The following is a 27966-nucleotide window of genomic DNA, read 5'->3' as shown; positions in this document are numbered from 1 at the left end:
ACTGACCTGAAACGTTAACTCTGCTTCTCTCTCCACAGATGCTGCCAGACCTGCTGAATATTTCCAGCACTTTCTGTTTTCATTTCAGATTTCCAGCATCCGCAGTATTTTGCTTTTATTTTAGCCTTTCTGTGGGTGTTTCATACTATGTCTACTGTTTCTACAAGAATTCTACATTACTCGAGAGGTATCATTTATTAAGCGGTCCCATTTCTTACAGGGTTCTCCCATTTAATCAGAAACAAAGAGGAATTTCTTCTCTCAGAGGGTCGTGAATCTGTAACCCAGAGAACAGTGGAGGCTGGGTCATTGAATATATTGAAGACTGAGTTAGACAGATTTTTGATCTACAAGGGAGTCAAGGATTATGGGGAACCAGCAAGAAAGTGGAGTTGAGGCCACAATCAGATCAGCCATGATCTTATTGAATGGTGGAGCAGATTGGAGGGATCAAATGGCGTATTCCTGCTCCTATTTATGTTCTTATGTATAAAATGGCAGAGCAGGCTCAAGGAGCCGTATGGCCCTATTCCTGCTCCAACTTATGTCCTTTAAAAGTACTATATAAATGGAAATTGTTGTTGTAAAGAGTGTCTTATATTTGTTGATCAGATACATTTATAACTAGCATTGTGAACATTTTAATGAGTATTTTGTGCTTTTACAGGAAACAAGAAAAACTTCTCAGTTCAATGATGTTATTATACTTACTAATCACTGGAATCAATAACCAATTCCTTGCCTATCACTATTTGGTATTAAGAATCATACCTGCAACCATCAATACAGAAGCTTTATATTCTTTTGCATGTTATCATCACCTTCCAACCACATACACAGCAAGTATATCTGTGGAAACGTGGCCTTTCGTAGACACAAAATCAGTTTCTCATCCAAAACAACGGTTCCATTTAGAAGTAAGGAGGGGAGATAGTTACTTTTAAAAGGAAAAATAAAGTGTCAGTTTGTTGCCAGCATACTGGTAAATTAATTTCCCAATTAAAACAAGTTTGGTAAGTTTATTGAACTGTTCTTTTTATTTAAAAAATGTATCAGTAGCAAAAAATCTTACAGGGTTCAGCTTCTTGTGGTTCTTGAAACTTCTACACAGTGAAGCAAGTCACTCACTGTTGCAAGTATCTGCCTCCTTTAAGGAAACATCATCAAAGGGAATATTAGATTTTTGGGCCGGAAACTTCTGGACATAAAAAATAATCGAGGGTCGGAATCCCACACGGGTCAGAGGTGCACCGAAATGGGGAATCTTCCAGGAGGTGGCCAATTAAGAGGCCGCCTCCACGTTCGCTGTCCAATTAAGGACGGTGGGCAGGTTCTTGAGGCTGAAGCACAGGACATTGCTGTCCACTACGATGGAATCTGGCAGCCCCCACTGTGAGACCAGTGGGAATGCTGCAGAGGGCCGGACTAATATAGAGCAGCAGGGAGACACGGCAACTGCCAATCGTGCCCGTGGAGTGGACGAAAGGTTCAAAGCATATGGCCATCGGAGACATCTTCTCCACTATTTTATCGCTCAACGCCAAGGCTGTGGTATGGGCAGACAGCAGCCTCACCAATTGCTGCTGACGAGCTCTTCAACAACCTTAGAAGTTTTATATTCTGACCTCCTGCTGTGAAGCCGCCTCCTCTCACATGCAGGGGAGAAGGAGGCCCGTGCGCTCTTCGTAAGATCTCATTGTATGGATAAATACAGGATAACTACCCTTGTAATCACCCTGTCACGGGGGAGCCTGCCTCCAGCAGAAGTGCATGGAACGTGTCAGAGAGCCGACCTGACATGCAACTACCTAAATTTCCCACCCCCTACCTCCAAAGGGCAGGAAGAATCCAGCCGACGTGTACACGTACTGGAGAATAATAGTATGCAGTAAAGCATACTTTGCAAATTGAATTCCAGCTGTCAATATTTTTACTATATCCATTTGCTAATCAGTGTTCTATAACTACAAATGCAGAGGTAGTGGCAACCCAATGACCAAAGCAGTTACAGTGGGTTTGGAGGCACCAAAACTCACCTGGAGTGGGCTGAATATCTTTTGGTGGCAAAGGTAAACACCTGTTATCAATATTTGCTGTCCACCTTCATGACTGGGCTAAGCTTTCAATCTGTTTGTTCACACTACCTACCTTGCATATTGGCTAACTGCACATTTTCTGATATTATTCAAGCTACAGAAATGTTCCTTCCCTTAACTGGTTTTCAGCAGCTGTACATGTTTTAGCTCTGAAGCCAGTGATGATTTCAGCATCTGCCCGGAGTACCAGTAACACTAGATTCAAAGCCCTTCGCCAAGCTTCTAGCTTGACTGTTACATTATCATAGACTTCATAGTCAAAGCAGTCTTCACCTAGACCTCTACAGGAAGGCCTGTATGGTACCCCAACTTCCACATATTTCTCTGAAATGATAGGAAATACACCAGCACTTTTGTGAAGGCACTTCTGCACTTCTGACAAAGTATCGAGTGGTGTTCTATACAGGCCAGTATTAAACATGGCAGTTGCAAGGTACTCTGCTAAGCCATCAGCCAAGGCCTGCAAGACTTGTGATTTGTACAATGCTGCAGTGTCTGCAAACCATGAAGAGCGATGGGCACCAATACAACTTGTTGCATCAATTCCTGGCTTAGAAGGATATTTTTCTAATATTAACTGTTTTAGATAGCAGAGGCAGACAAGTTCAGTGGCTCCTGCACCAGGTAAGATTCGTCTCTCACTCAGGGCATGTTTTAGACGATATGCACAAGTCCAGAACTGGTCTGCCAATGTTTGCAGCTTGCAACTTAAGGGGCTACAAAGCACTACTGTGATTACAGCAGTTTTAAAGGTATTTATCTGCACAACAATCCTTTCTCCTAAGTTTGGTGTATCTCCAGTTCCTGTTTTCCAGAAACACAGATGTGCTCCAGTTCCCACACAATTCTCTTTTACTTGTGTAATGTAAGTTACAATGATACCTCCCATAGCCTCTGCAAACCTTTGAAACACAGGGTCTTTCACTTCTTGAATTACTAAAATATTTTGTTGCACACACACATTCATTAAACGTGGAGATGCTATTCCCTTTACTAGAATTAAATTAATGTGAAATTTATGAAGTATATCCATTGTTGTATATAACCACTCTTCTTCTAAACTTTTAGAAATGCCCTCAACAGTGTGAGCAACCATTTTAATATTTGGAATTCTGTTGAACCCTGGATGATGGTACTTATCAGTCAAATCTCCATTTATAAATATAGTATGAAGTGGCAAAGTTACTAAATGCTTGACAATCATAGACTGCTCTCCTGAGATTAATGTGATGAAACCAGGACTAACACAGGACTCATGCTCAGGTGCTCCTGTCAGGAAATAAGTAACCAAATTACCAATGTCAAATTCTGGGAGAGTTTTGCTATTATCATTTTCTGCCAAAAAATTCAGAGTCTGAATTTTGTAAGCCTCTACTACTAACTTCATCATCCTCTGGTTTCCATGGCTCAGTGACAAAGCCAGTGCTGTGAAGCTGGCATAATCAGCTGCAGGGGCAAAGGAACCGCATGGAAAACTATTTGACAAATCTGGCGAAGCTGCTTCTTGTCTGTTTCTGTCAGGATTCCTGAAGTGTCGGCTCAGATTTACTTTTAGTTTTGCTCGGTTGTATGGTTGACCTTGGTCAGAAGAGGCATGAGTCATTATATTACTTGAAAAAGACCACATGAAGGTGCCATTCTCATTGTTAGCATTGCAGTTGCTTGCACAATTCCCTTTTGTTGATATACTTGACTGAAATCGAGTGTGTTCCTTTGCAATCAAATGGCTAGGAGGGCTAGTTAAAGGACATGATAATCTTTCATGTTTAATTGTTTGTGGATTTTGCTTACATTGTGAGTTTTTCAGAATGCTATCAATGATTATCTGATGTGGTTTTAGTACCTCAAAGCAATGTTCCAATCCTTCATACATCACAGACACTATAGTAGGAATGGGAATCTCTTGCTTTATACAATTTAAAACAGCTTTACTCCATGCTCCAGTAAGGAAAAGGAGAGTGGATGTTCCAGATTTGTATTGCTTGTAGTGTGCCTGTACTGCTTCATTCAACAACTGTCCTACTGGACAATCCAACTGCAGATTCTCTAGAAGTCTGAATGCAGAGCAAATCACAACTGTTTCACCTGTGTTGTCATCCACAATGAACTTGTAGCACTTTTTTGAGCCAAGCAATGATTTGCCTGATGCAGCCACTGCAGAGATCTGCTCCAGGCCTAGGTGGGCTTTCTGGTTTAATAACCTGTACTGTATTCCAACCGACTGCAAAGAGAAGAGAAAGTCAAAAATACTATTAAACATTTGTCATAATTTTGTAAATTTAACCCTTGTCCTCACTGTTTTATGCAATGGTAGAAACCTGTATCATAAGTAGATTCGTTGTAGTGTTATCAATATGCTGTAGGAAAAATTGGGACTTAAGCCAATTCACTTTACTACTATGTAATACTTTTAATTAGTAATCTGAAATTGCTTCCACCATCTGTGATGGTCTTAACCATCCTAGTACATCGTCCTGTAGGTTTAAAGTGAGAGGAATGATTAATAAAAACAAATTAAATTGCCTGTGCAGAAATGTACACAGCATCCAAAACAAAATAGAGGTACTGGAAGCAACAATTCTTAGCAAGGAACCAGATGTAGTAGGGATAATTGAAACATGGCTACATAAAGAATAGGACTGACAGTTAAATATTGCAAGATATAACATCTTTAGAAAGGATAGAAAGGTGGGGTGGAGTAGCTGTAAATAAGAGAAAAATGGTAGAAAAGAAATGGACAAAACTATCAAGACAGAAACAAAATCTATATGAATTGAGATATAGGATGAGAAGGGATCATAAGAGTAGAATCACAGAATGGTTACAGCACAGAACTCAGCCTGCTGTGTCTGTGCCGGCTCTCTAAGAGCTACTCAGCTAGTCACACTCCCTCGCTTTTTCCCTGCCAAGGTTTTCTCTTTGAATAATGATCCGATTCTCTTTTGAAAGTCAGGACTGAATCTGCCTCCAGCACACTCTCAAGCACTGCATTGGAGATACTAACCACTCGCTGCGTAAGAGGTTTTTCCTAATGGAGCTGCTGGTTCTTTTGCCAATCACCTTAAATCAGTGTGCTCTGGTTCTTGACCCTTCTGCCAATGGGAACAGTTTCTCCCTATCTACTCTGTCCAGACCCCTCATAATTTTGAGCACCTCTATCAAATCTCATCTCAATATTCTCTTCCCTAAGGTGAACAGCCCCAATTTCACCGCTTTATCCATGTAACAGATGGGGCAACATCAGAAATGGAAATGGAAGGCAGAAAATTAGTGAGTGAGTCTGGAAGGCAGAGGTAACAAAGGACAGAAAATTTAAAAAAAAAGTTTGGCAGTGCTCTAGGGTATATACTTCAATGCAAGGAATATAGCAAATAAAGCAGATGAGCTGAGGGCACAGATAGAAATGTGGCAGTATATCATAGCTATTACAGAAACATGGCTTAAAGAGGAACAGGAATGGCAGTTCAACGTTGCAGGTTACAGGGTTTTCACATGAGATGGAGGGGGATAAAAAAAAAGAGTTGGGGGGGGGGGGGGAAGAAGGGTTGGCAATTTTGGTTAGAGAAGCAATTACAGCTGTGAGGAGGGATGATATGTTATAAAGATCATCAATTGAAGCCATATGGATTGATCTTAGGAACAAAAAAAAAGGGCTGCACATTACTGCAAGTGTACTATGGACCCCTGAATAGTTAGAGGGAGATAGAAGAGCAAATAGGTAGGCAAATCTCTGAGAAGTGCAAAGACAATAGGGCAGTAATAGTAGGGGATTTTAACTACTCCAATATTAACTGGGATAGTTTTGGTGTGAAAGGAATGGAGGGAACAGAATTCTTAAGGTGCATTCAGGAGAACCTTTTTGGCCAGTATGTGGCAAGTCCAACAAAAGACAGCACAGTTCTGGACTTGGTTTTAAGTAATGAAGCTGGGCAGGTGGAAGGAGTGGCAGTGAGTAAGCATTTTGGTGGTAGTGATCATAATTCAGTTAGTTTTAACATAATTATGGAAAGGGAGAGATAGAACAGGAGTTAAAGTTCTGAATTGGGGTAAGGCCAATTTTAGTAAGCAGAGAACTTATTTAGCAAAAGTGGATTGGAAACAGGTACTTGAAGGTAAATCAGTGTCAGAGCAGTGGGAGGCATTCAAAAGGGGAGATTCAAGGGGTTCAGAGTAAACATGTTGCCACAAAGAAAAAAGGGTAGGACAGCCAAATCTAGAGTCCCCTGGATGTCAAGGAGCTTGCAAGGTATAATAAGGCAGAAAAGGAAAGCTTATGTCAAACACCGAGAATTCAATACTGCAGAAAGCCGAGGAATATAAGTGGAGGGGTGAAATTAAAAAGAAATTAGGAAAGCAAAGAGAGGGCATGAAAGTAAAATCAAAAAGAACCCAGAGATGTTTTATGAAGACATTAAGAGTAAGAGGATAACTAAGGAAAGAGTAGGGTTGCATAAAAGACCAAAAAGGTAACCTATGTGTGGAGGCGGAGGATGTGGGTATAGTTCTTAATGAATACTTTGCGTCTGTCTTCACAAAAGAAGGAGACGATGCAGACATTGTAGTCGAGGAGGAGTGTGATGCATTGGATGTGATAAATATAGGGAGAGAGGAAGTATTAAAGGGATTAGCATCCTTGAAAGTGTATAAATCAGCAGGGCCATATGAAATGTACTCCAGGCTGTTAAAAGAAGCCAGGGAGGAAACAGTGAAAGGTCTGACCATCATTTTCCAATCCTCATTGGATACAGGTGTGGTGCCAGTGTATTGGAGGTCTGCTGACATTGTATTTTTGTTTAAAAAGGGAGTGAGGGATAGACTGAATAATTACAGGCTAATGTAGCTGTAGAGGGCACATTATTAGAATCAATTCTGAGAGACAGGACAAAATGTCACTTAGAAAGGCACGGATTAATCAAGGATAATGAGCACGGATTTGTTAAGGGAAAGTCATGATGCCCAACTTGATTGAATTTTTTGTGGAACTAACAAGGGGGATTGATGAGGGTGGTGCAGTTGATGTGGTCTACGTATGCATATACATACCAACATTCGAACTAGGTGCAGGAGTAAGCGTTTTGGCCCCTTGAGCCTGCTCCGCCATTCTATAAGATCATGTTCTGTTTGTGGACTCTACTCCAATTTCCTGCCTACCCCCGATACTCTAACTCCCTTGTTTGCCAAGAATCTGTCAAACTCACAGACTCAAGAACCTCCGAGAAAAAAAACTTCTCATCTGTCTTAAATGGGAGACCCCTTAGTTTTAAACTGTGCCCCCTAGTTTTAGTCTCTCCCACAAGGGGAAACATCCTTTCAACATCCACCCTGTCAAGTCCCCTCAGGATCTGATAGGTTTCAATAAAATCACCTCATCCTTCTAATTTACAATGAATACAAACCCAACCTGTCCAACCTTTCCTTATAAAATAAAACACGCTCATCCCAGGAATCAGTCGAGTGAACCTTCTCCGAACTGCTTCCAATGTAATTATATCCTTTCTTAAGCAAGGAGACCAAAACTGTACACAATACGCCAGATGTGGTCCCATTAATGGCTTGTACAACTGCAGCAAAACATCTCTACTTTTATAATAACAAGAAATTCTGGAAATGCTCACAGGTCTGGCAGCATCTGAGGAGAGAGAAGCAGAGTTAATGTTTCAGGTCAGTGACCCTTCTTCAGAACTGACCTGAAACATTAACTCTGCTTCTTTCTCCACAGATGTTGCTAGACTTGCTGAGCATTTCCAGAATTTTTTATTTCAGATTTTCAGCATCTGCAGTATTTTGCTTTTCTCTCATATTCCATTCCCCTTGCAATAAATGACAACATTGCATTTGCCTTCTTAATCACTTGCTTTACCTGCATACTAATTTTTTTGTGTTCCGTGTACTAGGACACCCAGATCCCTCTGCGTCTGAGAGTTCTGCAGTCTCTCTATTTAAATAATACATTGCTTTTCTATTTTTCCAGCCAAAATGGACAAGTTCACACTTTCCCACATTATACTCCATCTGCCAAATCTCTGCCCACTCACTTAACCGATCAATATCCCTTTGCAGACTCCTTATGTCCTCTTCACAATCTTTGTGTCATCAGCAAATTTAGCAACCATACATTCTGTCCCTTCATCCAAGTCATTGATATAGATTGTAAATAGTTGAGGCCCCAGCACTGATCCTTGTGGCATTCCACTAATTACAGCTTTCCAACTTGAAAAAAAAAAACACATTTATGCCTACTCTTTATTTCCTGTTAGCTAGCAAATCCTCTATCCATGCTAATATGTTACCCCCTATACCGTGGGCTCTTATTTTGTTCAGTAACGTTGGATGTGTGACTTTGTCAAATGCCTTCTGGAAATCCAAGTACACCACACCCACAGGTTCCCCTTTATCCATGTTACTTCCTCAAAGAACTCTAATAAATTAGTCAAACATGATATCCCTTTCACAAAACCATGTTGACTCTGCCTGACTGCATTGAGATTTTCTAAATGACCTGCTACAACCTCCTTAATAATGGATTCAGGGATTTTAGCAAGGCTTTTTTACAAGGTCCCACATGACAGACTAGTTTAAAAAAAAATAAAAGCCCATGGGATCCAGGGGAATGTAGAAAGCTGAATACAAAATTGGCTCAGTTGCACGAAACAACGGGTAATTGTTGACGGGTGCTTTTGCGACCGAAAGACTGTTTCCAGTGGCGTTCCGCGGGGCTCAGTACGAGGTCCCTGCTTTTTGTGGTGTATATTAACGATTTGGACGTAAATATAGGGGGAATGATCAGGAAGTTTGCAGACGACACAAAAATTGGCCGTGCGGTTGATAGCGAGGAGGAGAGCTGTAGACTGCAGGAAGAGATCAATGGATTGGTCAGGTAGGCAAAAAAGTGGTAAATGGAATTTAACCCAGAGAAGTGTGATGTAATGCATTTGGGGAGGTCAAACAAGGAAAAGAAATACACAATAAATGGGAGAATACCAAGAGGTGTAGAGGAAGTGAGGGACCTTGGAATATATGTCCACAGATCCCTGAAGGTATCAGGACAGGTTGATAAGGTGGTTAAGAAGGTATATGGAATCCTTTCTTTTATTAGCCAAGGCACAGAATATAAAAGTAGGGAGGTTAGGCTTGAACTATATAAAACATTAGTTAGGCCACAACTTGAGTACTGTGCATAGTTCTGGTCTTCTCATTACAGAAAGGATGTAATTGCACTAGCGAGGGTACAGAGGAGATTTATGAGGATGCTGCCAGGACTGGAACATTGCAGCTATTAGGAAAGATTGGATAGGGTGGAGTTGTTCTCCTTGGAACAGAGGAGGCTGAGGGGAGATTTGATTGAGATGTACACAATTGTGAGGGGCCAGGATAGAGTGGTTGGGAAGGGTTTATTTACCTTAGCAGAGAGATCAGTGACTAGGGGGGGGCATAGATTTAAAGTGATTGGTAAAAGGATTAGAGGGGAGATGAGGAAAACAATTTTCACCCAGAGGGTGGTAGGGGTCTGGAACTCATTGCCTGAAAGGGTGATAGTGGCAGTATACCTCATCTCATTTAAAAGGTGCCTGGATGTGCACCTTAAGTGCCGTAACCTGCCGGATGGTGGGATTAGGCTGGGTGGCTGTTTTTTTTAAAGCTGGTGCAGTCATGATGGGCTAAGATTCTATGAATCTCTCCTCCCTGGAACCATTTTTAACCATTCTGCACCCTCTCCAATGCCTTCACATCCTTCCTAATGTGTGCTGCCTGAAATTGGACACCATACTCCAGTTGAGGTCGAACAGTGTTTTATAAAGGTTCGCCATAACTTCCTTGCTTTTGTACTCAATGCCTCTATTTATAGAACACAGGATCCTACATGCCTTATTAACCTTATTTCTCAACCTGCCCTGCCACCTTCAATGATTTGTGCACATATACCCCCAGGTCCCTTTGCTCCTGCACCCCATTTAAAATTATATCCTTTATTTTATATTGTCTTTCCTCATTCTTCCTACAAAAATGTATCCTTCACACTTCTGTATTCAATTTCGTCTGCCACGTGTCTGCCTAGTCCACCAGCCTGTCTACGTCCTATTGAAGTCTATCTCCATCGTCCTCACAGTTCACAATACGTCCAATTTTTCGGTATTCTGCAAATTTTGAAATTGTGCTATGCACCAGTCTATGTCATTAGCATATATCAAGAAAAGCAGTGGTCCTAATACTGACTGCTGTGGAACCACACCATATACCTTCCTCCAGTTCAAAAAACAATGTTCACCATTACTCTCTGTTTCCTGTCACTCAGCCAACTATGTACTTATGCTGCCCCTGCGCCTTTTTATTCCATGGGCTTCAGCTTTGCTGCCATTATGTGGAACTTTATAAAATGCCTTTTGGAAGTCCATATATCTCACATCAACCACATTACCCTCATCAGTCCTTTCTGTTACCTCATCAAAAAACTCAAATTAGTTAAACACAAGAATCTTTTAACAAATATGCACTGGCTTTCCTTAACTAATCCCCATTTGTCTAAGTGACTGTTAATTTTGTTCTGGATATCGTTTCTAAAAGCTTTCCCACCACCAATGTTAAACTGACAGGCCTTTAGTTGCTGGGTTTATCCTTAAACCCTTTTTTGAACAAGGGTGTAACATTTGCAATTCTAGTCCTTTAGCACCACTCCTGTATCCAAGTGCGGCACAGTGGTTAGCACTGCAGCCTCTCAGCTCCAGCGACCCGGGTTCGGTTCTGGGTACTGCCTGTGCGGAGTTTGCAAGTTCTCCCTGTGACCGCATGGGTTTCAGCCGGGTGCTCCGGTTTCCTCCCACAGCCAAAAGACTTGCAGATTGATAGGTAAATTGGCCATTATAAATTGCCCCTAGTGTAGGTAGGAGAATGGTGGGGACATGGTATGGAATATGGGATTAATGTAGGATTAGTATAAATGGGTGGTTGTTGGTCGGCACAGACTCGGTGGGCAGAAGGGCCAGTTTCAGTGCTGTATCTCTCAATGGAGAACTGGACGAGTATGGCCAGTACCTCCACAGTTCCCACTCTTACTTCCCTCAGCTGCAGCTGATCTGGTCCTGATGACTTATCAACTTTAAGTATAACCAGCCTTTCTAATACTTCCTTTTTATCCAAGTTTTAGCCCATCCAGAGTCTCACCTACCTCCTCTTTCACTATGATTTTGGTAAAAATAGATGCAAAGTGCTCATTTAGCGCCTTAGATATGCCCTCATGTGTAAATCACCATTTTGGTCCCTAATTGGCTCTACTCCTCCATTTGCCACTTTTTAAAAAATAAATATGGCCATAGAAGACTTTTGGATTCCCTTTTATGCTGGCTGCCAGTCTCTTCGTATACTCTCTTTGTCTCTTCCTAGAAACAGGAAGATAGGGAAGATCAACGTGTAGCTTGAGGCATGGCGCAGAAGGGCTTCAGATTGTTGGGACCAGTTCTGCTGTGGGAGGCACCTATTCAAAAAGATGGGTTGCACCTCAACAGGACTGGGGCCAATGTCCTTGTGGGGAGGTTTACTAGTGTGGTTGGGGAGGGTTTAAACTAAATTGGCAGGGGAATGGGCACCAGCATCTAGAAGTAGAAAAGAGGAATAAGTTACATAAAGAAGTGAGAGTGTTGGATAGTACTAGAGAAGGAAGTAGTACCATATTAAATAGGAAAAGATTAAGAAGGATTATGAGAAATGCAAAGACAGGTTTACAATGCATATATGTAAATGCACAAAGTGTGTGAATAAGATTGGTGAGCTACAAGCACAAATAGCTGTGTGGGAATATGTAGTGGCAATAATGGCAACATGGCTTAAAAATAGTGGAGTGGCGCTTAATATTCAAGGATTAAAAACTGTTCAGAAAAGATAGCGAAGGAAAAAAGGGAGGTGGGGTGGCAGTACTGATTAGGGAAGACATTGTGCATTTCCCATCAGAGACTGTTCATTCACGACAGTAGCCAGGATCTTAGCAGAGGAAGTAATACCTAGGTGGGGGGTAACCACCCAAATGGACTCTGATCAAGGCACCCATTTTACAGGAAGGATAGTAAAAGGAGATGTGCAGACTTATGGGGATCAAGCAGAAGTTCCATATCCCTTACCAGCCCCAAAGTTCAGGAATGGTGGAAAGAATGAATAGAACCTTAAAGACCTCCCTGGCGAAAGCAATCCTGGAAACTGGGAATGGCTGGGAACAGGTTCTGCCCAGCATCCTGATGAGTCACAGGGCGACCCCAAATAGGACTACTGGATTCACCCCATTCGAGCTAATTACCAGTAGAGCCATGCAATAGCCTGAAGGGGTCGTATCAGGTGGAGGGGATGTGGGACCCCTTAATGGAAAGGTGCGGGAATTTGTAAGAGAAATGAGCAAACAATTGCACGAGTTAAGGCGGGAGGTCAGAGATAGACAGGCAGTAATAGATATGGAAACAGACAAATCCAACAAACAGCAGAAAATCCCACAGGTGGGGACCAAGGTAATAGAGAGATCAAATGACAAAAGGGATGATAGTGCAAGGCAAAAAGAGATGGTAGTGGGACAAGTAAAGAAACAAAAGATGTGACCAGAGGAGGTGTAAATATGAAAAGCAGAATCAACAATAGCCATTGAAAAGTAATACTGGGGGGGGGGGGGGGGGGGGGGAAAAACAGGTTATGATCTGAAATTGTTGGACTCATTGTTCAGTCCGGAAGGCTATAAAGTGCCTAGTTGAAAGATGTTGCTGTTCTTCGACCTTATGTGGAGCTTCATTGGAACAGTGTAGGAGGCTGAGGATAGAAAGGTCAGTGGGGACGGAGCAGAGAATTAGAATCACAGGGAATCAGAAACAAGGGGACTGTTACTGATCATATCTCCTCTGGAGATCTTCCTTCCACAGTCTCCAACTTTAGTCCCCCAGCCCTGAACATCCTACTTTTACTTCCTTCCCAAAATCAACAAAGAGGACTGCCCTTGTAGACCCACCATTTCAGCATGTCCTTGCCTCACTGAACTGATTTCTTTATATATCTTTCTCCCCCTGCCTAGTCTTTATCCACCTACATCCATGACTCTTCTGATACGTTAACAGTTTCCAGGTCCTAATGGTCTCCTTTTCACCAAGGACATCCAATCTCTACACCAGTATGATCTGAGGGATCTCGGCTTCTTCTTTGAAGAGAGAGGTCCAACCACTCCCCATCTACCACCACCCTCCTCTGCCTGGGCTGAACGTGTCTGCATGAATACCTCCTTTAACTCCACTCACTTCCAAAGAAATGTTGCTATGGGATCTTAGCTATTTTGCCATTTGCAGGATATGTGGAACATTCTGTGTTCTAGTCCTTCCCAGGTCCGCTCCCTTACCTCTTTCTCCAGCACATTGATCACTGCATTAGTGTCATTTCCTGCTCTCATCTTGAACTGGAACGTTTCATCAACTTTACTTCTAATTTTCATCCTTGCCTAGACATGATCCATCTGACTCTTCGCTTTTGCGACTTCTGTCTCCATTTCTGGGGATAGGCTATTAATCAATATTCACTAAGTTCACTGACTGACAGCTACCTTGGCTACACTTTTATTTCATCTTCCAGTTTTTCCATCTCACGTCTTCTGATGCAACCTTCCATAACAGCACTTCCAATATATCTTATTTTTCCACAAGTGAGGATTTCCCCCTACCACAGTTGACAGAGTCCATTCCATTTCCTGCACTTCTGCTCTCACCCCTCGTCCTCATCCCCCCAGAACCACAATAGGGTTTTCTTGTCATCACCTTCCACCACACAAACCTCTACATTCAACGGATCATCCTTCTCCATTTCCATCACCTTCAACGTGATGCCATCATCAAACACATCCTTTCCCCTTCCAGCGTTTCGAAGGGACCGTTCCCTCCTGGACACCCTGTTTCACTTCTCAATCACCCTCTCCCCTTCCCAAGGCAGCTTTCCATGCAAGCACAAGACATGCACCAACTGCCTATTCACCTCATCCTTTTCACTGTCCAAGGCCCCAAACACTCCTTCCAGATGAAACAGCAATTTACTTGTACTTACTTAAATGCTTACAATGCAGACTCCTGTACCAAACGCAGATTGGAGGATCGCTTTGCAGAACACCCCCTTTCAGTCTGCAAACATGCCCCCGAGCTTCTGGGTGCCTGTCATTTTAATTCTTTGCTCCACTCCTAGTCTGACCTTTTTGTTCTTGGCTTCCTACACCGTTTCAATGAAGCTGAACTAAGCTCGAGGAACTATACATCTTTCCACTTGGTATTTTGCAGCCTCTGGACTCAACGTAGAGAGCAACAATTTCAGATCATAACCTCTGCTCCCAACCGTTTTTTTGGACAGTGACAGTTGGTGATGATCCTGCTTTTCATGTTTACTCCTTCTCTGGACACATCTTTTGTTTCTTTACTTGTCCCATCGCTGTCTATTTTTGCCGTGCACTATCATCCCTTTGGTCACTTCATCTCTCCTTTCTTCTAACCCATGTCTATCCTCCTTGTTTGTTCTTTTCCCCCTCCTCCCATCCTCTCCCTGCCTTACTTAAAAACTGCTACATCTCAAAGCACCTATCTGCTGAGTCATCAACCTGAAACATTAACCTGGTTTCTCTCTCTACAGATGCTGTCAGACCTGAGTATTTCCAGTATTTTCTGAAGTTATGTTACACTTGAAGTATAGTGCACAGTTCTGGCCTCCGTATTACAAGAGGCATGGGAGAAGGTTCGAAAAGATTTACAAGGATGATACTGGAACTGAGAAATTATAACCATCAGGACAAACTGAACAGGCTGGAACGCTTTCCTGTAGAAAGCAGCAGGCTGAGGGGTGACTTAAGAGTGGGCTGCAAAATTATGAAGGGGTTCGAGAGGGTAGATGTCAAGGTGATGTGTACACTAGTGGGGAGACAAAAATTAAGGTCAAAAATATAAAATAGTCACCAATAAAATCAAATAGGGAATTCAGGAAAAATGTATTTACCCAAAGAATGGTTAGAATGTGGAACTCACTACCACAGGGAGGAATTGAGGCAGATAGATGCATTGAGGGAAAACTAGTTCAGTAGATGAGACAGAAATGAATAGGGTTAATGAAGTAGGCTTGTGTGGGGCATAAAAACAATGGCATAGATCAGCTGGGTAATTGTGCTGTAAATGTTCAGTAATTCTATACTCTGTCCAGCCACAACTCAACGTGTGAAAGGATAAAGACTGCAATTGCGTTGTTATTGTTTGTATAGTTCGCATAAGAAAAGACTTGCATTTATATAGTTCCTTTCAAAGCCTCAGGACATCCTAGTGATTTACAACCAATAATACACTTTTGAATTTAGTCTGATAAATGTAGGAAACATGGCAGCAAAATTACACAAAGCAATTCCAAACAGCAATGCGATAATGTTTTTAGTGATTGTGACGAAGGGATAAATAAATATTGTAATAAAAGCAAAATAGTGCGGATGCTGGAAATCTGAAATAAAAACAAGAAATGCTGGAACCACTCAGCAGGTCTGGCAGTATCTGTGGAAAGAGAAGCAGAGTTAACGTTTCGGGTCAGTGACCCTTCCTCGGAACTGACAAATATTAGAAATGTCACAGGTTATAAGCAGGTGAGGTGGGGGTGGGGCAAGAGATAACAAAAGGAGAAGGTGTAGATTGGACAAGGCCACATAGCTGGCCTAAAGGTCATGGAGAAAAGGCAAACAATGTTAATGGTGTGTTGAAAGACAAAGCAGTAGTACAGATAAGGTGTTAACGGACTGAATATTGAACAGCAGCAAGTGCAAACATGAAAGAGAAAACCGTGGGTAAGCAAACTGAACAAACTATGAAATGAAATAAATGCAAAAAAAAAAAGATTGTAAAAAATGTAAAAAAGAAAAAACTAAAAATGAAAGTAAAATGAGGGGCTGTCATGCTCTGAAATTATTGAACTCAATGTTCAGTCCGGCAGGCTGTAGTGTGCCTAATCAGTAGATGATATGCTGTTCCTCGAGCTTGCGTTGATGTTCACTGGAACACTGCAGCAATCCCAGGACAGAGATGTGAGCATGAGAGCAGAGAGCAAGGGGGGCGGGAAGTGTTGAAATGGCAAGCAACTGGAAGCTCAGGGTCCTGCTTGCGGACTGAGCGGAGGTGTTCCGCAAAGCGATCATCCAGTCTGCGTTTGGTCTCCCCAATGTAGAGGAGACCACATTGTGAGCAGCGAATACAGTATACTACAATGAAAGAAGTACAAGTAAATCGCTGCTTCACCTGAAAGGAGTGTTTGGGGCCTGGGATAGTGAGGAGAGAGGAGATAAATAAATATTGGCCAGGGCACCAGGGTTAATTCCCCTGCACTGTGAAATAATGCCATGGGATATTTTATATTCATCCGAGAGGGCAAACGAAGTCTCGGTTTAACATCTCATCCAAAAGACAGCACCTCACAGTACCAGACCCTCAGTACTGCCTTTGAGAACAGCCTAAATTTTTGGTACTCAAATCTCTGGAGTGGGACTTGAATTCACAACCTTCTAAGAAATAAGCATCCTACCCACTGAGCCACAGCTGAGCAGGCATGTAAGCTTCACAAATCATTATGCTTTACTGAAATCAGAGTGACAACTGAATGAGTGGAAACCTTTTACTAACTTATGTTTTCCAGCTGAATTCTTATTACTAAACTGTTGCAAATCTAGTCAGGGAGGAGAATACAACTAGATATCAAAATCCCATATTTTCTTGCCATTAATATTTATACTGCAAAACCAGTCAGCATTTCTGGAAAAAGTATAATTATGGTGGTGGGCAAGAGCCAAATGTCATGTATTCTAGCATTGTTATCTTGCCTAGCAACTCAAGTGAAGAAGTCACAAGATAACTAGCTGGTCAAATCTTAGTTCAAAATAAATCCTGTAGAGATTTTTTTATTCATTCACAGAATGTGGGCATCACTGGCAAGACCAGCATTTATTAGAGATGATTGGTATTAAATGAAGAAGTTACATTTTTACATTTATTTCAATACTAATGGCTCAGTTGGTAGCACTCCTGTTGCTGAGTTACAAGGCTTCAGGTTCAAGTCCCACTCCAGGGATTGAGCACAAAAATCAAGGCCGTTACTCCACTTCAGTACTGATGGAATACGGCATTGTCGGAGGTGCTGTTCTTCAGATCAGAGGTTGAACCAAGGCCCCATACGACCATACGAATTAGGAGCAAAAGTAGCCATTCAGCCCATCAAGCCTGCTCCGCCATTTAATAAGATCATGGCTGATCTGTGGCTCAAATTCCACACTGCCATCTACCCCCAATAATCTTTGATGCCCTTGCCCAAGAATCTATCTACCTCCGCCTTAAAAATATATTCAATGACCCCGCCTCCACCACGTTCTGAGGCAGAGAATTCCAAAATCGCACAACCCTCAAAAAATTTCTCCTCGTCTCTGTCCTAAAAGAACAGACCCTAATTTTCAAACAGTGTCCCCTAGTCCTGGACTCACCCACAAGAGGAAACATCCCCTCTACATTCACACTGTCAAGACCATTCAGAATCTTATATACTTCAATCAAGTCTCACCTCACTCTTCTAAACTCCAGTGAAAACAAGCCCAGTCTGTCCAACCTTTTCTCATAAGACAACCTGCTCATTCCAGGTATCATTCTGAATTGCCTCCAACGCATTCACATCCTTCCTTAAAGAAGGAGACCAAAACTGCACACAGTAGCCGAGATGTGGTCTCACCAATGCCCTGTATAACATCTTTACTTTTATTTTCAATTCCTCTCAGAATAAAGGATAGCATTCCATTTGCCTTCATTACTTGCTGTACCTGCATACTAACCATTTGTGACTCATGCACTAGAACACCTAGATCCTCTGCACCTCGGAATTCTGCAGTCGTTCCCCATTTAAGAAATACTCTGCTTTTTTATTCTTCCTGCCAAAGTGAACAACTTCACATTTTCCCATATTATATTCCATCTGTCAGATTTTTGCCCACTCACTCAACCTATCTATATCAGTCTGCAAGCTCCTTATGTCCTCTTCACAACATACTTTCCCTATCTATCTTTGTGTCATCTGCAAATTTAGCTACCATGCCATTGCTCTCCTTATCTAAGTCATTGATATAAATTGTAAAAATTTGGGCCCTAGCACAGACCCCTGCAGGACTCCACTTGTCACATCCTGCCAATCAGAAAAGAACCCATTTATGCATACTGTTTTCTGCCAGCCTGCCAATCTTCTTTCCATGCTAATATGTTACCCCCTATACCATGAGCTCATACTTGGTGCAATGACCTTTTATGCGGCACCTTGTCAAACGCTTTCTGGAAATCTAAGTACAGTACATCAATGGGCTCCCCTTTATCCACAGTTCATGTTACTCTTTCAAAGAACTCCAATAAATTGGTGAAACATTATTTCCTTTTCACAAAACCATACTGACTATTCTCGATTACCTTGAGTTTTTCTAAGTGCCCAGCTACAGCCTCCTTAAATGATAGATTCCAACACCTTCCCCATGACAGACATCAAGCTAACTAGCCTATAGTTAGTTACTTGTTTTCTGTCTCCCTCCCCCACCACGCCCCCACCCGCCCCCCACTCCTTGAATACAGGGGTTATATTTGCTACTTTCCAGAATCTAGCGAATTTTGAAACATCACCACCAACGCATCTATTACCTTATTAGCCACCCTGGGATGAAGCCCATCAGGATCCGGGGACTTGTCAGCCAGCAGCTCCATTAGTTTGGACAGTACCGCTTCCCTGGTGATTGTAATTTCACCAAGTTCCTCTCTTCCACCTCATTTACAGCTATTACAGGAATTTTTTTTTAGTATCTTCCATAGTGAAGACAGAAGCAAAATATTTGTTCATTTCATCTGCTATTTCCTTATTATCTATTAACTCCCCATTCTCTCTCTAGAGGACCAACATTCGCTTTACTTACTCTTTTCCTTTCTAAAATACCTGTGGAAACTCTTGCTCTGGTGGATGTAAAAGATCCGATGCCACTATTTCAAAGAAAAGTGGAGTTATCTCCGGTGACCTGGCCAATTTTATCCCTCAATCAACATCACAAAAAACAGGTTATCTGGTCATTATCACATTGCTGTTTGTGGGAGTTTGCTGTGCACATACACAAGAAATAGAGTAGACCATATGGCCTATCAAGTCTGCTCCGCCATTCAAAATAATCATGGCTGATTTTAGGATACAACTCCACTTTCTGACCCACTTGCCATATCCCTCAATTCCCTGAGACAAAAAAAAAAATCTGTCTATCCCAGCCTTAAATATATTCAGTCATCAATGGAGCATCCACAACCCTCTGGGGTAGAGAATTCCAAAGATTCACAACCCTTTGGAGTGAAGTAATTTCTTCTCATCTCAGTCCAAAATGATCAGCCCCTTATATGGAGACTGTGCCCCCATGTTTTAGATTCCCCAACCAGTGGAAATAATCTCTTGGTGTCTACTCTTTCCAACCCCTTCAGAATCTTATACATTTCAATGAGATCACCCCTCATTCTTCTAAACTCCAGAGAGTACAGGCCTAATGTACTTAGCCTATCATAGGATAACACCCGCATCCCAGGGACCAATCTACTGAACCGTCGCTGTACTGCCTCCAGTGCAACTATATCCTCTCAAATGTGGAGACCAAAACTGCACAACAGATATGGTCTCACCAAAACCCTGTACAACTGTAGCAATATTTCCTTATTCCTGTACTCCAATCCCTTGCAATAAAAGCCAACATGCCATTTGCCTTCCTAATTGCTTGCTGTACCTGCCTGTTAATTTTCTGCTTTCCTTGTACAAACACAGACTGGCTGCTGTGTTTCCTGCATTACAACAGTGACCTCACTTCAAAAAGTACTTCATTGCTGGAAAGCACTTTGAGGTTTGAGGGGCCAAACAGACTATTCTGCTCCTTTTTTAAAAAATTCATTTATGGAATGTGGGCGTTGCTGGCTAGGCCAGCATTTATTGCCCATCCTATTTGCCCTCGAGAAGGTGCTGGTGTGCCACCGCCTCGAACCGCTGCAGTCCATGTGTGGTAGGCACACCCACAGTGCTGTTAGGAAGGAATTTCCAGGATTTTGACCCAGCAACAGTGAAGGAACGGCGATATAGTTCCAAGTCAGGATGGTGTGCAGCTTGGAGGGGAACTTGCAGGTGGTGCTGTTCCTATGCATCTGCCTCCCTTGTCCTTCTCAGTGGTAGAGGTCACAGGTTTGGAAGGTGCTGTCTAAGGATCCTTGGTGCATTGCTGCGGTGCATCTTGTAGATGGTACACAGTTGCCTCAGTGAGTCGGTGGTGGAGGGAGTGAATGTCTGTGGATGGGGGTGCCAATCAAGTGGGCTGCTTTGTCCTGGATGGTGTCGAGCTTCTGGAGTGTTGTTGAAGCTGCACTCATCTAGGCAAGTGGAGATTATTCCATCACACTCCTGACTTGTGCCTTGTAGATGGTGGACAGGCTTTGGAGTCAGGAGGAGAGTTACTCTCCACAGCATTTCTAGCCTCTGACCTGCTCTTATAGCCACGGTATTTATATGGCTACTCCAGTTCAGTTTCTGGTCAATGGTAACTTTCAGGATGTTGATAGTGGCAGATACAGCGATGGTAGTGCCATTGAATGTCAAAGGGAGATGGTTAGATTCTATCTTGTCTGAGATAGTCATTGCCTGGCACTTGTGTGTGGCACAAATGTTACTTGCCACTTCTCAGCCCTAGCCAGGTCTTGCTACATTTCTGCATGGACTGCTTCAGTATGTGAAGAGTCACAAGTGGTGCTGAACATTGTGCAATCATCAGTGAACATCCCCACTTCTGACCTTATGATTGAAGGAAGATGAAGCAGCTGAAGATGGTTGGACCTAGGACACTACCCTGAGGAACTCCTGCAGTAATGTCCTGGAGCTGAGATGATTGTCCTCCAACAACGAGAACCATCTTCCTTTGTGCTAGGTACGACTCTAACCAGCAGAGTTTTTCCCCTCAATTCCCATTGACTCCAGTTTTGTTAGGGCTCCTTGATGCCACACTCAAATGCTGCCTTGATGTCAAGGGTAGTCACTCTCACTCCATCTCTTGAGTTCAGCTCTTTTGTCAATGTTTGGACCAAGGCTGCAATGAGGGGAGGACCTGAGTGGCCTGGCAAACCCAAATTGAGCGTCACTGGGCAGGTTATTGTTAAGCAAATGCCGCTCAATAGCACTGTCGACGACACCTTCCATCACTTTACTTATGTAGGAGTAGACTGATGGGACAGTAATTGGTTGGGTTGGATTTGACCTGCCTTTTGTGTACAGGACATACTGGGCAATTTTCCATATTGCCAGGCAGACGCCAGTGTTGTAGGTGTACTGGAACAGCTTGGCTAGGGACGCGGCAAGTTCCGGAGCACAGGTCTTCAGTAGTATTGCCAGAAGGTTGCCTAGCCTTCAGTCATTCCTTGACATCACATGGAGTGAATTGAATTGGCTGAAGACTAGCACCTGAGATGCTGGGGACTTCAGGGAGGACGCAGAGATGGATCATCCATTCGGCACCTCTGCTTGAAAATTGTTGCAAAATGCTTCAGCCTTATCTTTTGCACTGATGTGCTGGGCACCCCATCATTGAGGGTGAGGATATTTGTGGAGTCACCCCCTCCAGTTAGTTGTTTACTTGTCCACCATTCATGACTGGACGCAGCAGGACTGCACAGCTTAGATCTGATTCCTATGACCTTGAGAGACATCCAGTGGTCGTGAAAGGTACTATATAAATACAAGTCTTTCTTTTTTTCAAAGGTGATTTTAGGATTTATATTTCACTGTTATACTAAGATATGTGATCTGATAGGTTTCTCATTTTGAAAATTACAAAGTAAAAAGGTTTGAAGCACAACATTCTACAGCAACAGCTTTCATGGGCTTCCATCATCATTACAAGATGGAAAGGCCAGGAGGAGGGTGGTAACAGCCCATCATAGGTCATCAATCTAAAGAAAAGCCCACTTACTTGCCTGCATATCACATCATCCAGTTATTTATTTAAGGGAGATACGAAACAATTTATATTTTAGCACCACACTGCTGATCATTGGTCATCTAGTGCAGAGGGGACAGGGAAGGCCTTTCTGCCAGGCTCAGGACTACAAGGAGAGCCAAAGGTCCAGGATGAGCATAGTACACAAGGAGGGTTGCTCTGCCTGCCTCTCTTCCGCAAACTTGTCTGTGCCCAAGTGACCCTGCAGAGGGAGCTTGCAGAATGCACTAGTACACTTGGAGCCTTTCTTGACTAGTGAACAGGGCAAGGAATAGGTAGACAAATAAAATGAAACAATCAGAAAATGCTGGAAATACTCAGGTCAGGTAGCATCTGTGGAGGGAGAAACAGAGTTAACGTTTCAGGTCAATGACGTTTTGTTAAACATAGAATTATTACAGCACAGAAGGCGGCCATTTGACCCATCATGTCCACGCTGGCCCTCCTAAGCAGCAATTCACACACTGCCATTCCCTTGCCCTCTCAACATCCTTGCATATTCCTCCTCTTCAGATATTTAGAAAATGTAGAAAAATTTACAGCACAGGAGGCCATGTTGCCCATCATGCCTTCGCCTACCAAAAAAAATTAACGACCCAGCCTAATCCCATTTTCCAGCATTTGGTCTGTATCCCTGGAGGCTACAGCACTTCATGTGCATATCCAGAGACCTTTTAAATGAGCTGAGCGTTTCTGCCTCTATCACCCTTTCAGGCAGTGAGTTCCAGAACCCTACCACCCCCTGGGTGAAAAAAAGTGTTTCCTCATCACCCCTCTAATCATTCTATCACTTTAAATCTATGCCCCCTAGTCACTGACCCCCCTGCTAAGGGAAACAGGTCCTTCCCATCCACTCTATCCAGGCCATTCACAATTTTGTACACCTCAGATCAAATCTTCCTTCAGCCTCCTCTGTTCCAAGGAAAACAACCCCAGCCTATCCAATCTTTCGTTATAGCTGCAATTTTCCAGTCTTGGCAGCATCCTCAAATCTCCTCTGTACCCTCTCTAGAGCAATTACATCCTTTCTGTAATGAGGTGACCAAAAGTGCACGCAATACTCAAAGTGTGGTCGAACTCATGTTTTATATAGTTCCAGCATAACCTCCCTGATCTGATATTCAATGCCTCGGCAAAGAAAGGAAAGTGTTCCATATACCTTCTGAACCTTATCGACTTGTCCTGCTATCTTCAGAAATCTGCACTCCAATTCCCTCACTTCCTCTACACCTCTCAGGATCCGTCCATTTAATCTTATAATCCTGTGCCACAAAAAGCAGGAGACCCAGTACTGAGCCCTGCGAAACCCCACTGGAAACAGCCTTCCACTTGCAAAAACACCCATCAACAATTACCTTTTGTTTCCTGCCACTGAGCCAATTTTATATCCAGTTGCTACATGCCACTGGATCCCTTGGGTTTTGATTTTTTGTTTAACCAGTCTGACATGTGGGACCTTGACAAAAGCCTTGCTAAAATCCATGGAAACCCTATCAACTGCACTACCCTCAGAAATCCTCCATGTTACTTCCTCAAAAATTCAAGTAAGCTGGTCAGACACGCTCTTCCCTTAACAAATCTATGCTGACTGTCCTTGATTACTCCGTGCCATTCTAAGTGACAGTTTGTCCTGTCTCAATTGATTCCAATAATTTGCTCATTACTGAGGTTAGATTGACTGACCTGCAGTTATTTGGTCCATCCCTCACTTCCTTTTTATACAAAAAAGTAAAACATTTGCAGTCCTCCAATCCTTTGGCACCACACCTGCATCCAGCGAGGATTGGAAAATGATGGTCAGAGCATCCACTATTTCCTCCCTGGCTTGTTTTTGCAGCCTGGGGTACATTTCATTTGGCTCTGGTGGTGTGTCTACATTCAAGGATGCTAAACCCCTTAATAATTCCTCTCTCCCTATGTTTATCACATCCAATATTTCAGATTCCTCCTTCTTAACTACAATGTCTGCATTTTTTGTGAAGACACAGAATTCATTAAGAACCATAATCACATCTTCTACCTCTATACATAGGTTGCCTTTTCAGTCTTTTATGGACCCTACTCTTTCCTTAGTTATCCTCTTATTCTTAAGGTATTGATAAAATACCTTTTGGTTCTCTTTGATTTTACTTGCCAATATTCTTTCATGCCCTCTTTGCTTTCCTAATTTCACTCTTGCACTTTCTATACTTCTCTCAGCTTTCTGCAGTATTGAGTTCTCGACGTTTGACGTAAGCTTTCCTTTTCTGCCTTATCATATCCTGTAAGCTCCTGGACATCCAGGGGGCTCTAGATTTGGCCGTCCCACCCTTTGACTTTGTGGGAAAATGTTTACTCTGAACCCCTTGAATCCCCCCCCACTGATTTACCTTCAAGTAGCTTGTTTCCAGTCCACTTTTGCTAAATCACTCCTCAGCTGAGTAAAAATGGCCTTACCCTAATTTAGAACTTTAACTCCTGTTCTATCTTTGTCCTTTTCTATTCCGTACCTCAGAGGGCTGTGGAATTCACTTCAAGAATTCTGTTCCCTCCATTTTGTTCACACTAAAGCTATCACAGTTAATATTGAAGTAGTCAAAATCCTCTACTATTACTGCCCTGTTGTGTTTGCACTTCTCAGAGGTAGGAACATAGGAACAGGAGTAGGCCATTCAGCCCAGCGAGCATGCTCCGCCATTCAATACAAGCATGGCTGATCATCCACTTCAATGCTTTTTTCCCCCCACACTATCCCATATCCTTTTATGTCATTGGTATTTAGAAATCTGTCAACCTCTACTTTATACGTACTCAATGAAGGAGCTTCCACAGCCCTCTGGAGTACAGAATTCCAAAGATTCGCAACCCTCAGAGTAAAGAAATTTCTCCTCATCTCTGTCCTAAGTGGCTTCCCCCTTATTTTGAAATTGTGACCCCTGGTTCTAGAATCTCCAACCAGGGGAAATATCTTAGCTGCATCTACTCTGTCTATCCCTTTAGGTATTTTGTAGATTTCAATGAGATCATCTCTCATCTTCGAAACTCTAGAGAATACAGGTCCCATTTCCCCAATCTCTCTTTATAGGAAAGTCCCGCCATCCCGGGAACAAGTCTGGTGAACCTTCATTGCACTCCCTCTAGGACAATAATATACTTCCTAAAGTAAGGGGACCAAAACTGCACACAGTACTCTAACTGCAGTCTAACCAAGGTTCCTTACAACTGAAAAAAAGACTTCACTACTCCTGTACTCAAATCCTTTTGCAATAAAAAGCTAACATATACCATTAGCCTTCTTAATTGCTCGCTGCACCTGCATGTTAGCTTTCAGTGATTTATTGACGAGGACACCCAAGTCCCTTTGTACATCTACACTTGCTAATCTGTAACCATTTAAGAAATACTCTGTACATCTGTTCCTACCAAAATGGATAACCTCACATTTTTCCACATTATATTCCATCTGCCATGGTCTTGCCCACTAAGTCTACCCAAATCTCCTTGAAGGCACTTTGCATCTTCCTCACAGCACATTCCCACCTAGTTTAGGGTCATCTGTGAACTTGGAAATATTACATTTGGTTCCCACATCCAAATCATTCATGTATATTGTGAACAGATGCAGCCCAAGTACTGATCCTTGTGGTACCACACTAGTCAGCCTGCCAATGTGAGAATGACCCATTTATTCCTACTCTGTTTTCTGCCCCTTAACCAATCCTTAATCCATGCCAGTATATTACCTCCTATCCCATGCACTTTAATTTTGCTAACCAATCTCCTGTGGGGAACTTTATCAAAAGCCTTCTGAAGATCCAAGTATAGAGTTAGAGTTGTACAGCACAGAAACAGGCCCTTTGGCCCATCGTGTCCATGCCAGTCGTCAAGCACCTATCTATTCTAATCCCATTTTTCAGCACTGGGCCCTTAGCTTTGTATGCCATGGCGTTTCAAGTGCTCATCTAAATACTTAAATGTTGTGAGGGTTCCTGCCTCTACCACCCTTTCAGACAGTGTGTTCCAAATTCCAACCACCCTCTGGGTGAAATTTTTTTCCCCTCAAATCCCCTCTAAAACTCCTGCCTCTTACCTTAAATCTATGCCCCCTGGTTATTGACACCTCCGCTAAGGGAGGAAGTTTCTTCCTATTTACCCTATTTATGCCCTTCAATTTTGTATACCAACATCCACTGACTCCCTTTTATCAATGCTGTTAGTAACATCCTCAAAAATCTCCAACAGGTTCATCAAACATGATTTCCCATTCATAAATCCGTGTTGACTATGCCCAATCTGATCATTATTATCCAAGTATCCATTTATCACATCTTTTAGAATAGATACTAACATTTTCCCTACTACTGATGTAAGGCTAACAGGTCTTTAGTTCCCTGCTTTCTCTCTCCCTACCTTCTTAAATAGTGGGGTGACATTTACTACCTTCCAATCTGCAGGTACAGTTCCAGAATCTACAGAATTTTGGAAGATGATCACCAATGCATCCACTGTCTCCATAAGCTACCTCTTTGAACACTTTTGGATGTAGAATATCAGGTCCCAGGGACGTAGAATATGTGTCTACCTATTTGCTCTTCTATCTCCCTCTGACTGTTTAGGGGTCTATGGTACACTCCCAGTAGTATGACTGTCCCTTTTTTGTTCCTTAGCACAACCCATATGGCCTCATTTGATGATCCTTCGAACATATCATCCCTCCTCACAGCTGTAATTATTTCTTCAACCAAAATTGCCACCCCCTCCTTTTGAAAACCCTGTAACCAAAAATGTTGAGCTGCCATTCCTGTCCCTCTTTAACCCATGTTTCTGTAATAAACATATCATACTGCCATGTTTCTATCTATGCCCTCAGATTATCTGCTTTATTTGCGATACTCCTTGCATTGAAGTAAATATCCTGGAGCACTACCAAACTCTATTATTTCTAAACTTTGTTTCCTCTGCCTTCCAGACCCACTCACTAATCTTCTGCCTTCTATTTTTGATTTTGCCCCATCTGACTTCACCTTCAGGTTGCCATTCCCCCTGCCAAACTAGTTCAAACACTGCCCAGCATTGCTAGCAAACCTCCCTATTAAAAAATTGGGCCCAACCCTGTTGAGGTGCAAACTGTCCAGCTCGTACAGGTCCCACCTCCCCCAGATCTACTCCCAATGCCCCAGGAATCTAAAGGCCTTCCTCCTGCACTATCTTTCCAGCCACGCATTCATCTGCTCACTGATGCGTGCACTGGGAGTAATCCAACTAATATCTTTAAACTCCTGCTTTTTAAATGTCTTTCCTAACTCCTTAAACGCTGCCCGCAGGGCCTCATCCCTTAACAGCATGAGTTAATGACTTAGGCCTATAAACTTTTCTTTTGTCTCAATTAGGTTTATATATTGGGATTATGTTAATGGTATCTCCTCTTGAGAAAGCCGTGTGTAGACCGGTTGTCCTGTGGACGACACTGAGTCACTCTCATTGGTCGGCTAAAATAGGCACCCTAAGCGGAACCCGCGCCTTCAGTAACCGAGCCCCCGACATTACCTGGGGATAGCCAGCCGCCTGCTCCATTTATGGTACTACCACAAGCACCTCCTAAACTCAGGTAGTTACTAGGACATAAACCGCCTTTTATTCTCGATTGCCGCTTCTAAAGAACGGAAATGACGCATATACGCTTTTTTTAAGCTTCCAGTTAGTGGCCAAAGTATTTGTAAAAATATTAAATCATGAAATACCAGAAGATAAATCTTATAGTTTTTGGTGTTTAATTTGTAGGCCCAGTATTTTTTTTAAACTTGTGAGTCTGCGCCTGCGGCCTGTATCAGGTTGCTGCGTTACCAAGCGCGC

General features: G+C 42.6%; 1 protein-coding gene across 1 annotated transcript; it reads right to left on the bottom strand.

Moving 5' to 3' along the window:
* Positions 1–625: 625 nt before the first annotated feature.
* Positions 626–27907, bottom strand: bbs12 (Bardet-Biedl syndrome 12). Its single transcript, XM_068042574.1, has 2 exons — positions 27661–27907; positions 626–4317 (listed from the first exon to the last, which is right to left on the bottom strand). Exons 1-2 carry the CDS (start codon positions 27685–27687, stop codon positions 2191–2193), a joined length of 2154 nt encoding a protein of 717 aa, XP_067898675.1. The 5' UTR covers positions 27688–27907; the 3' UTR covers positions 626–2190.
* Positions 27908–27966: the final 59 nt, after the last annotated feature.

This window comes from Heterodontus francisci, chromosome 1, assembly GCF_036365525.1.
Source record: "Heterodontus francisci isolate sHetFra1 chromosome 1, sHetFra1.hap1, whole genome shotgun sequence".
Lineage (NCBI taxonomy): Eukaryota > Metazoa > Chordata > Chondrichthyes > Heterodontiformes > Heterodontidae > Heterodontus > Heterodontus francisci.
The sequence above is the reverse complement of the archived record's forward strand: the minus strand, read 5'-3'. Positions and strand labels throughout refer to the sequence as shown.

What these genes read in the sequence shown, in the direction of transcription:
- bbs12 (XM_068042574.1), bottom strand. Translation starts at nt 27,687, where the DNA reads ATGGAGCAGGCGGCTGGCTATCCCCAG. An exon ending in AGGCGGCTGGCTATCCCCAG is followed by an intron (nt 4,318 to 27,660) that starts GTAATGTCGGGG and finishes TTCTCTTTGCAG; the next exon opens with TCGGTTGGAATACAGTACAG.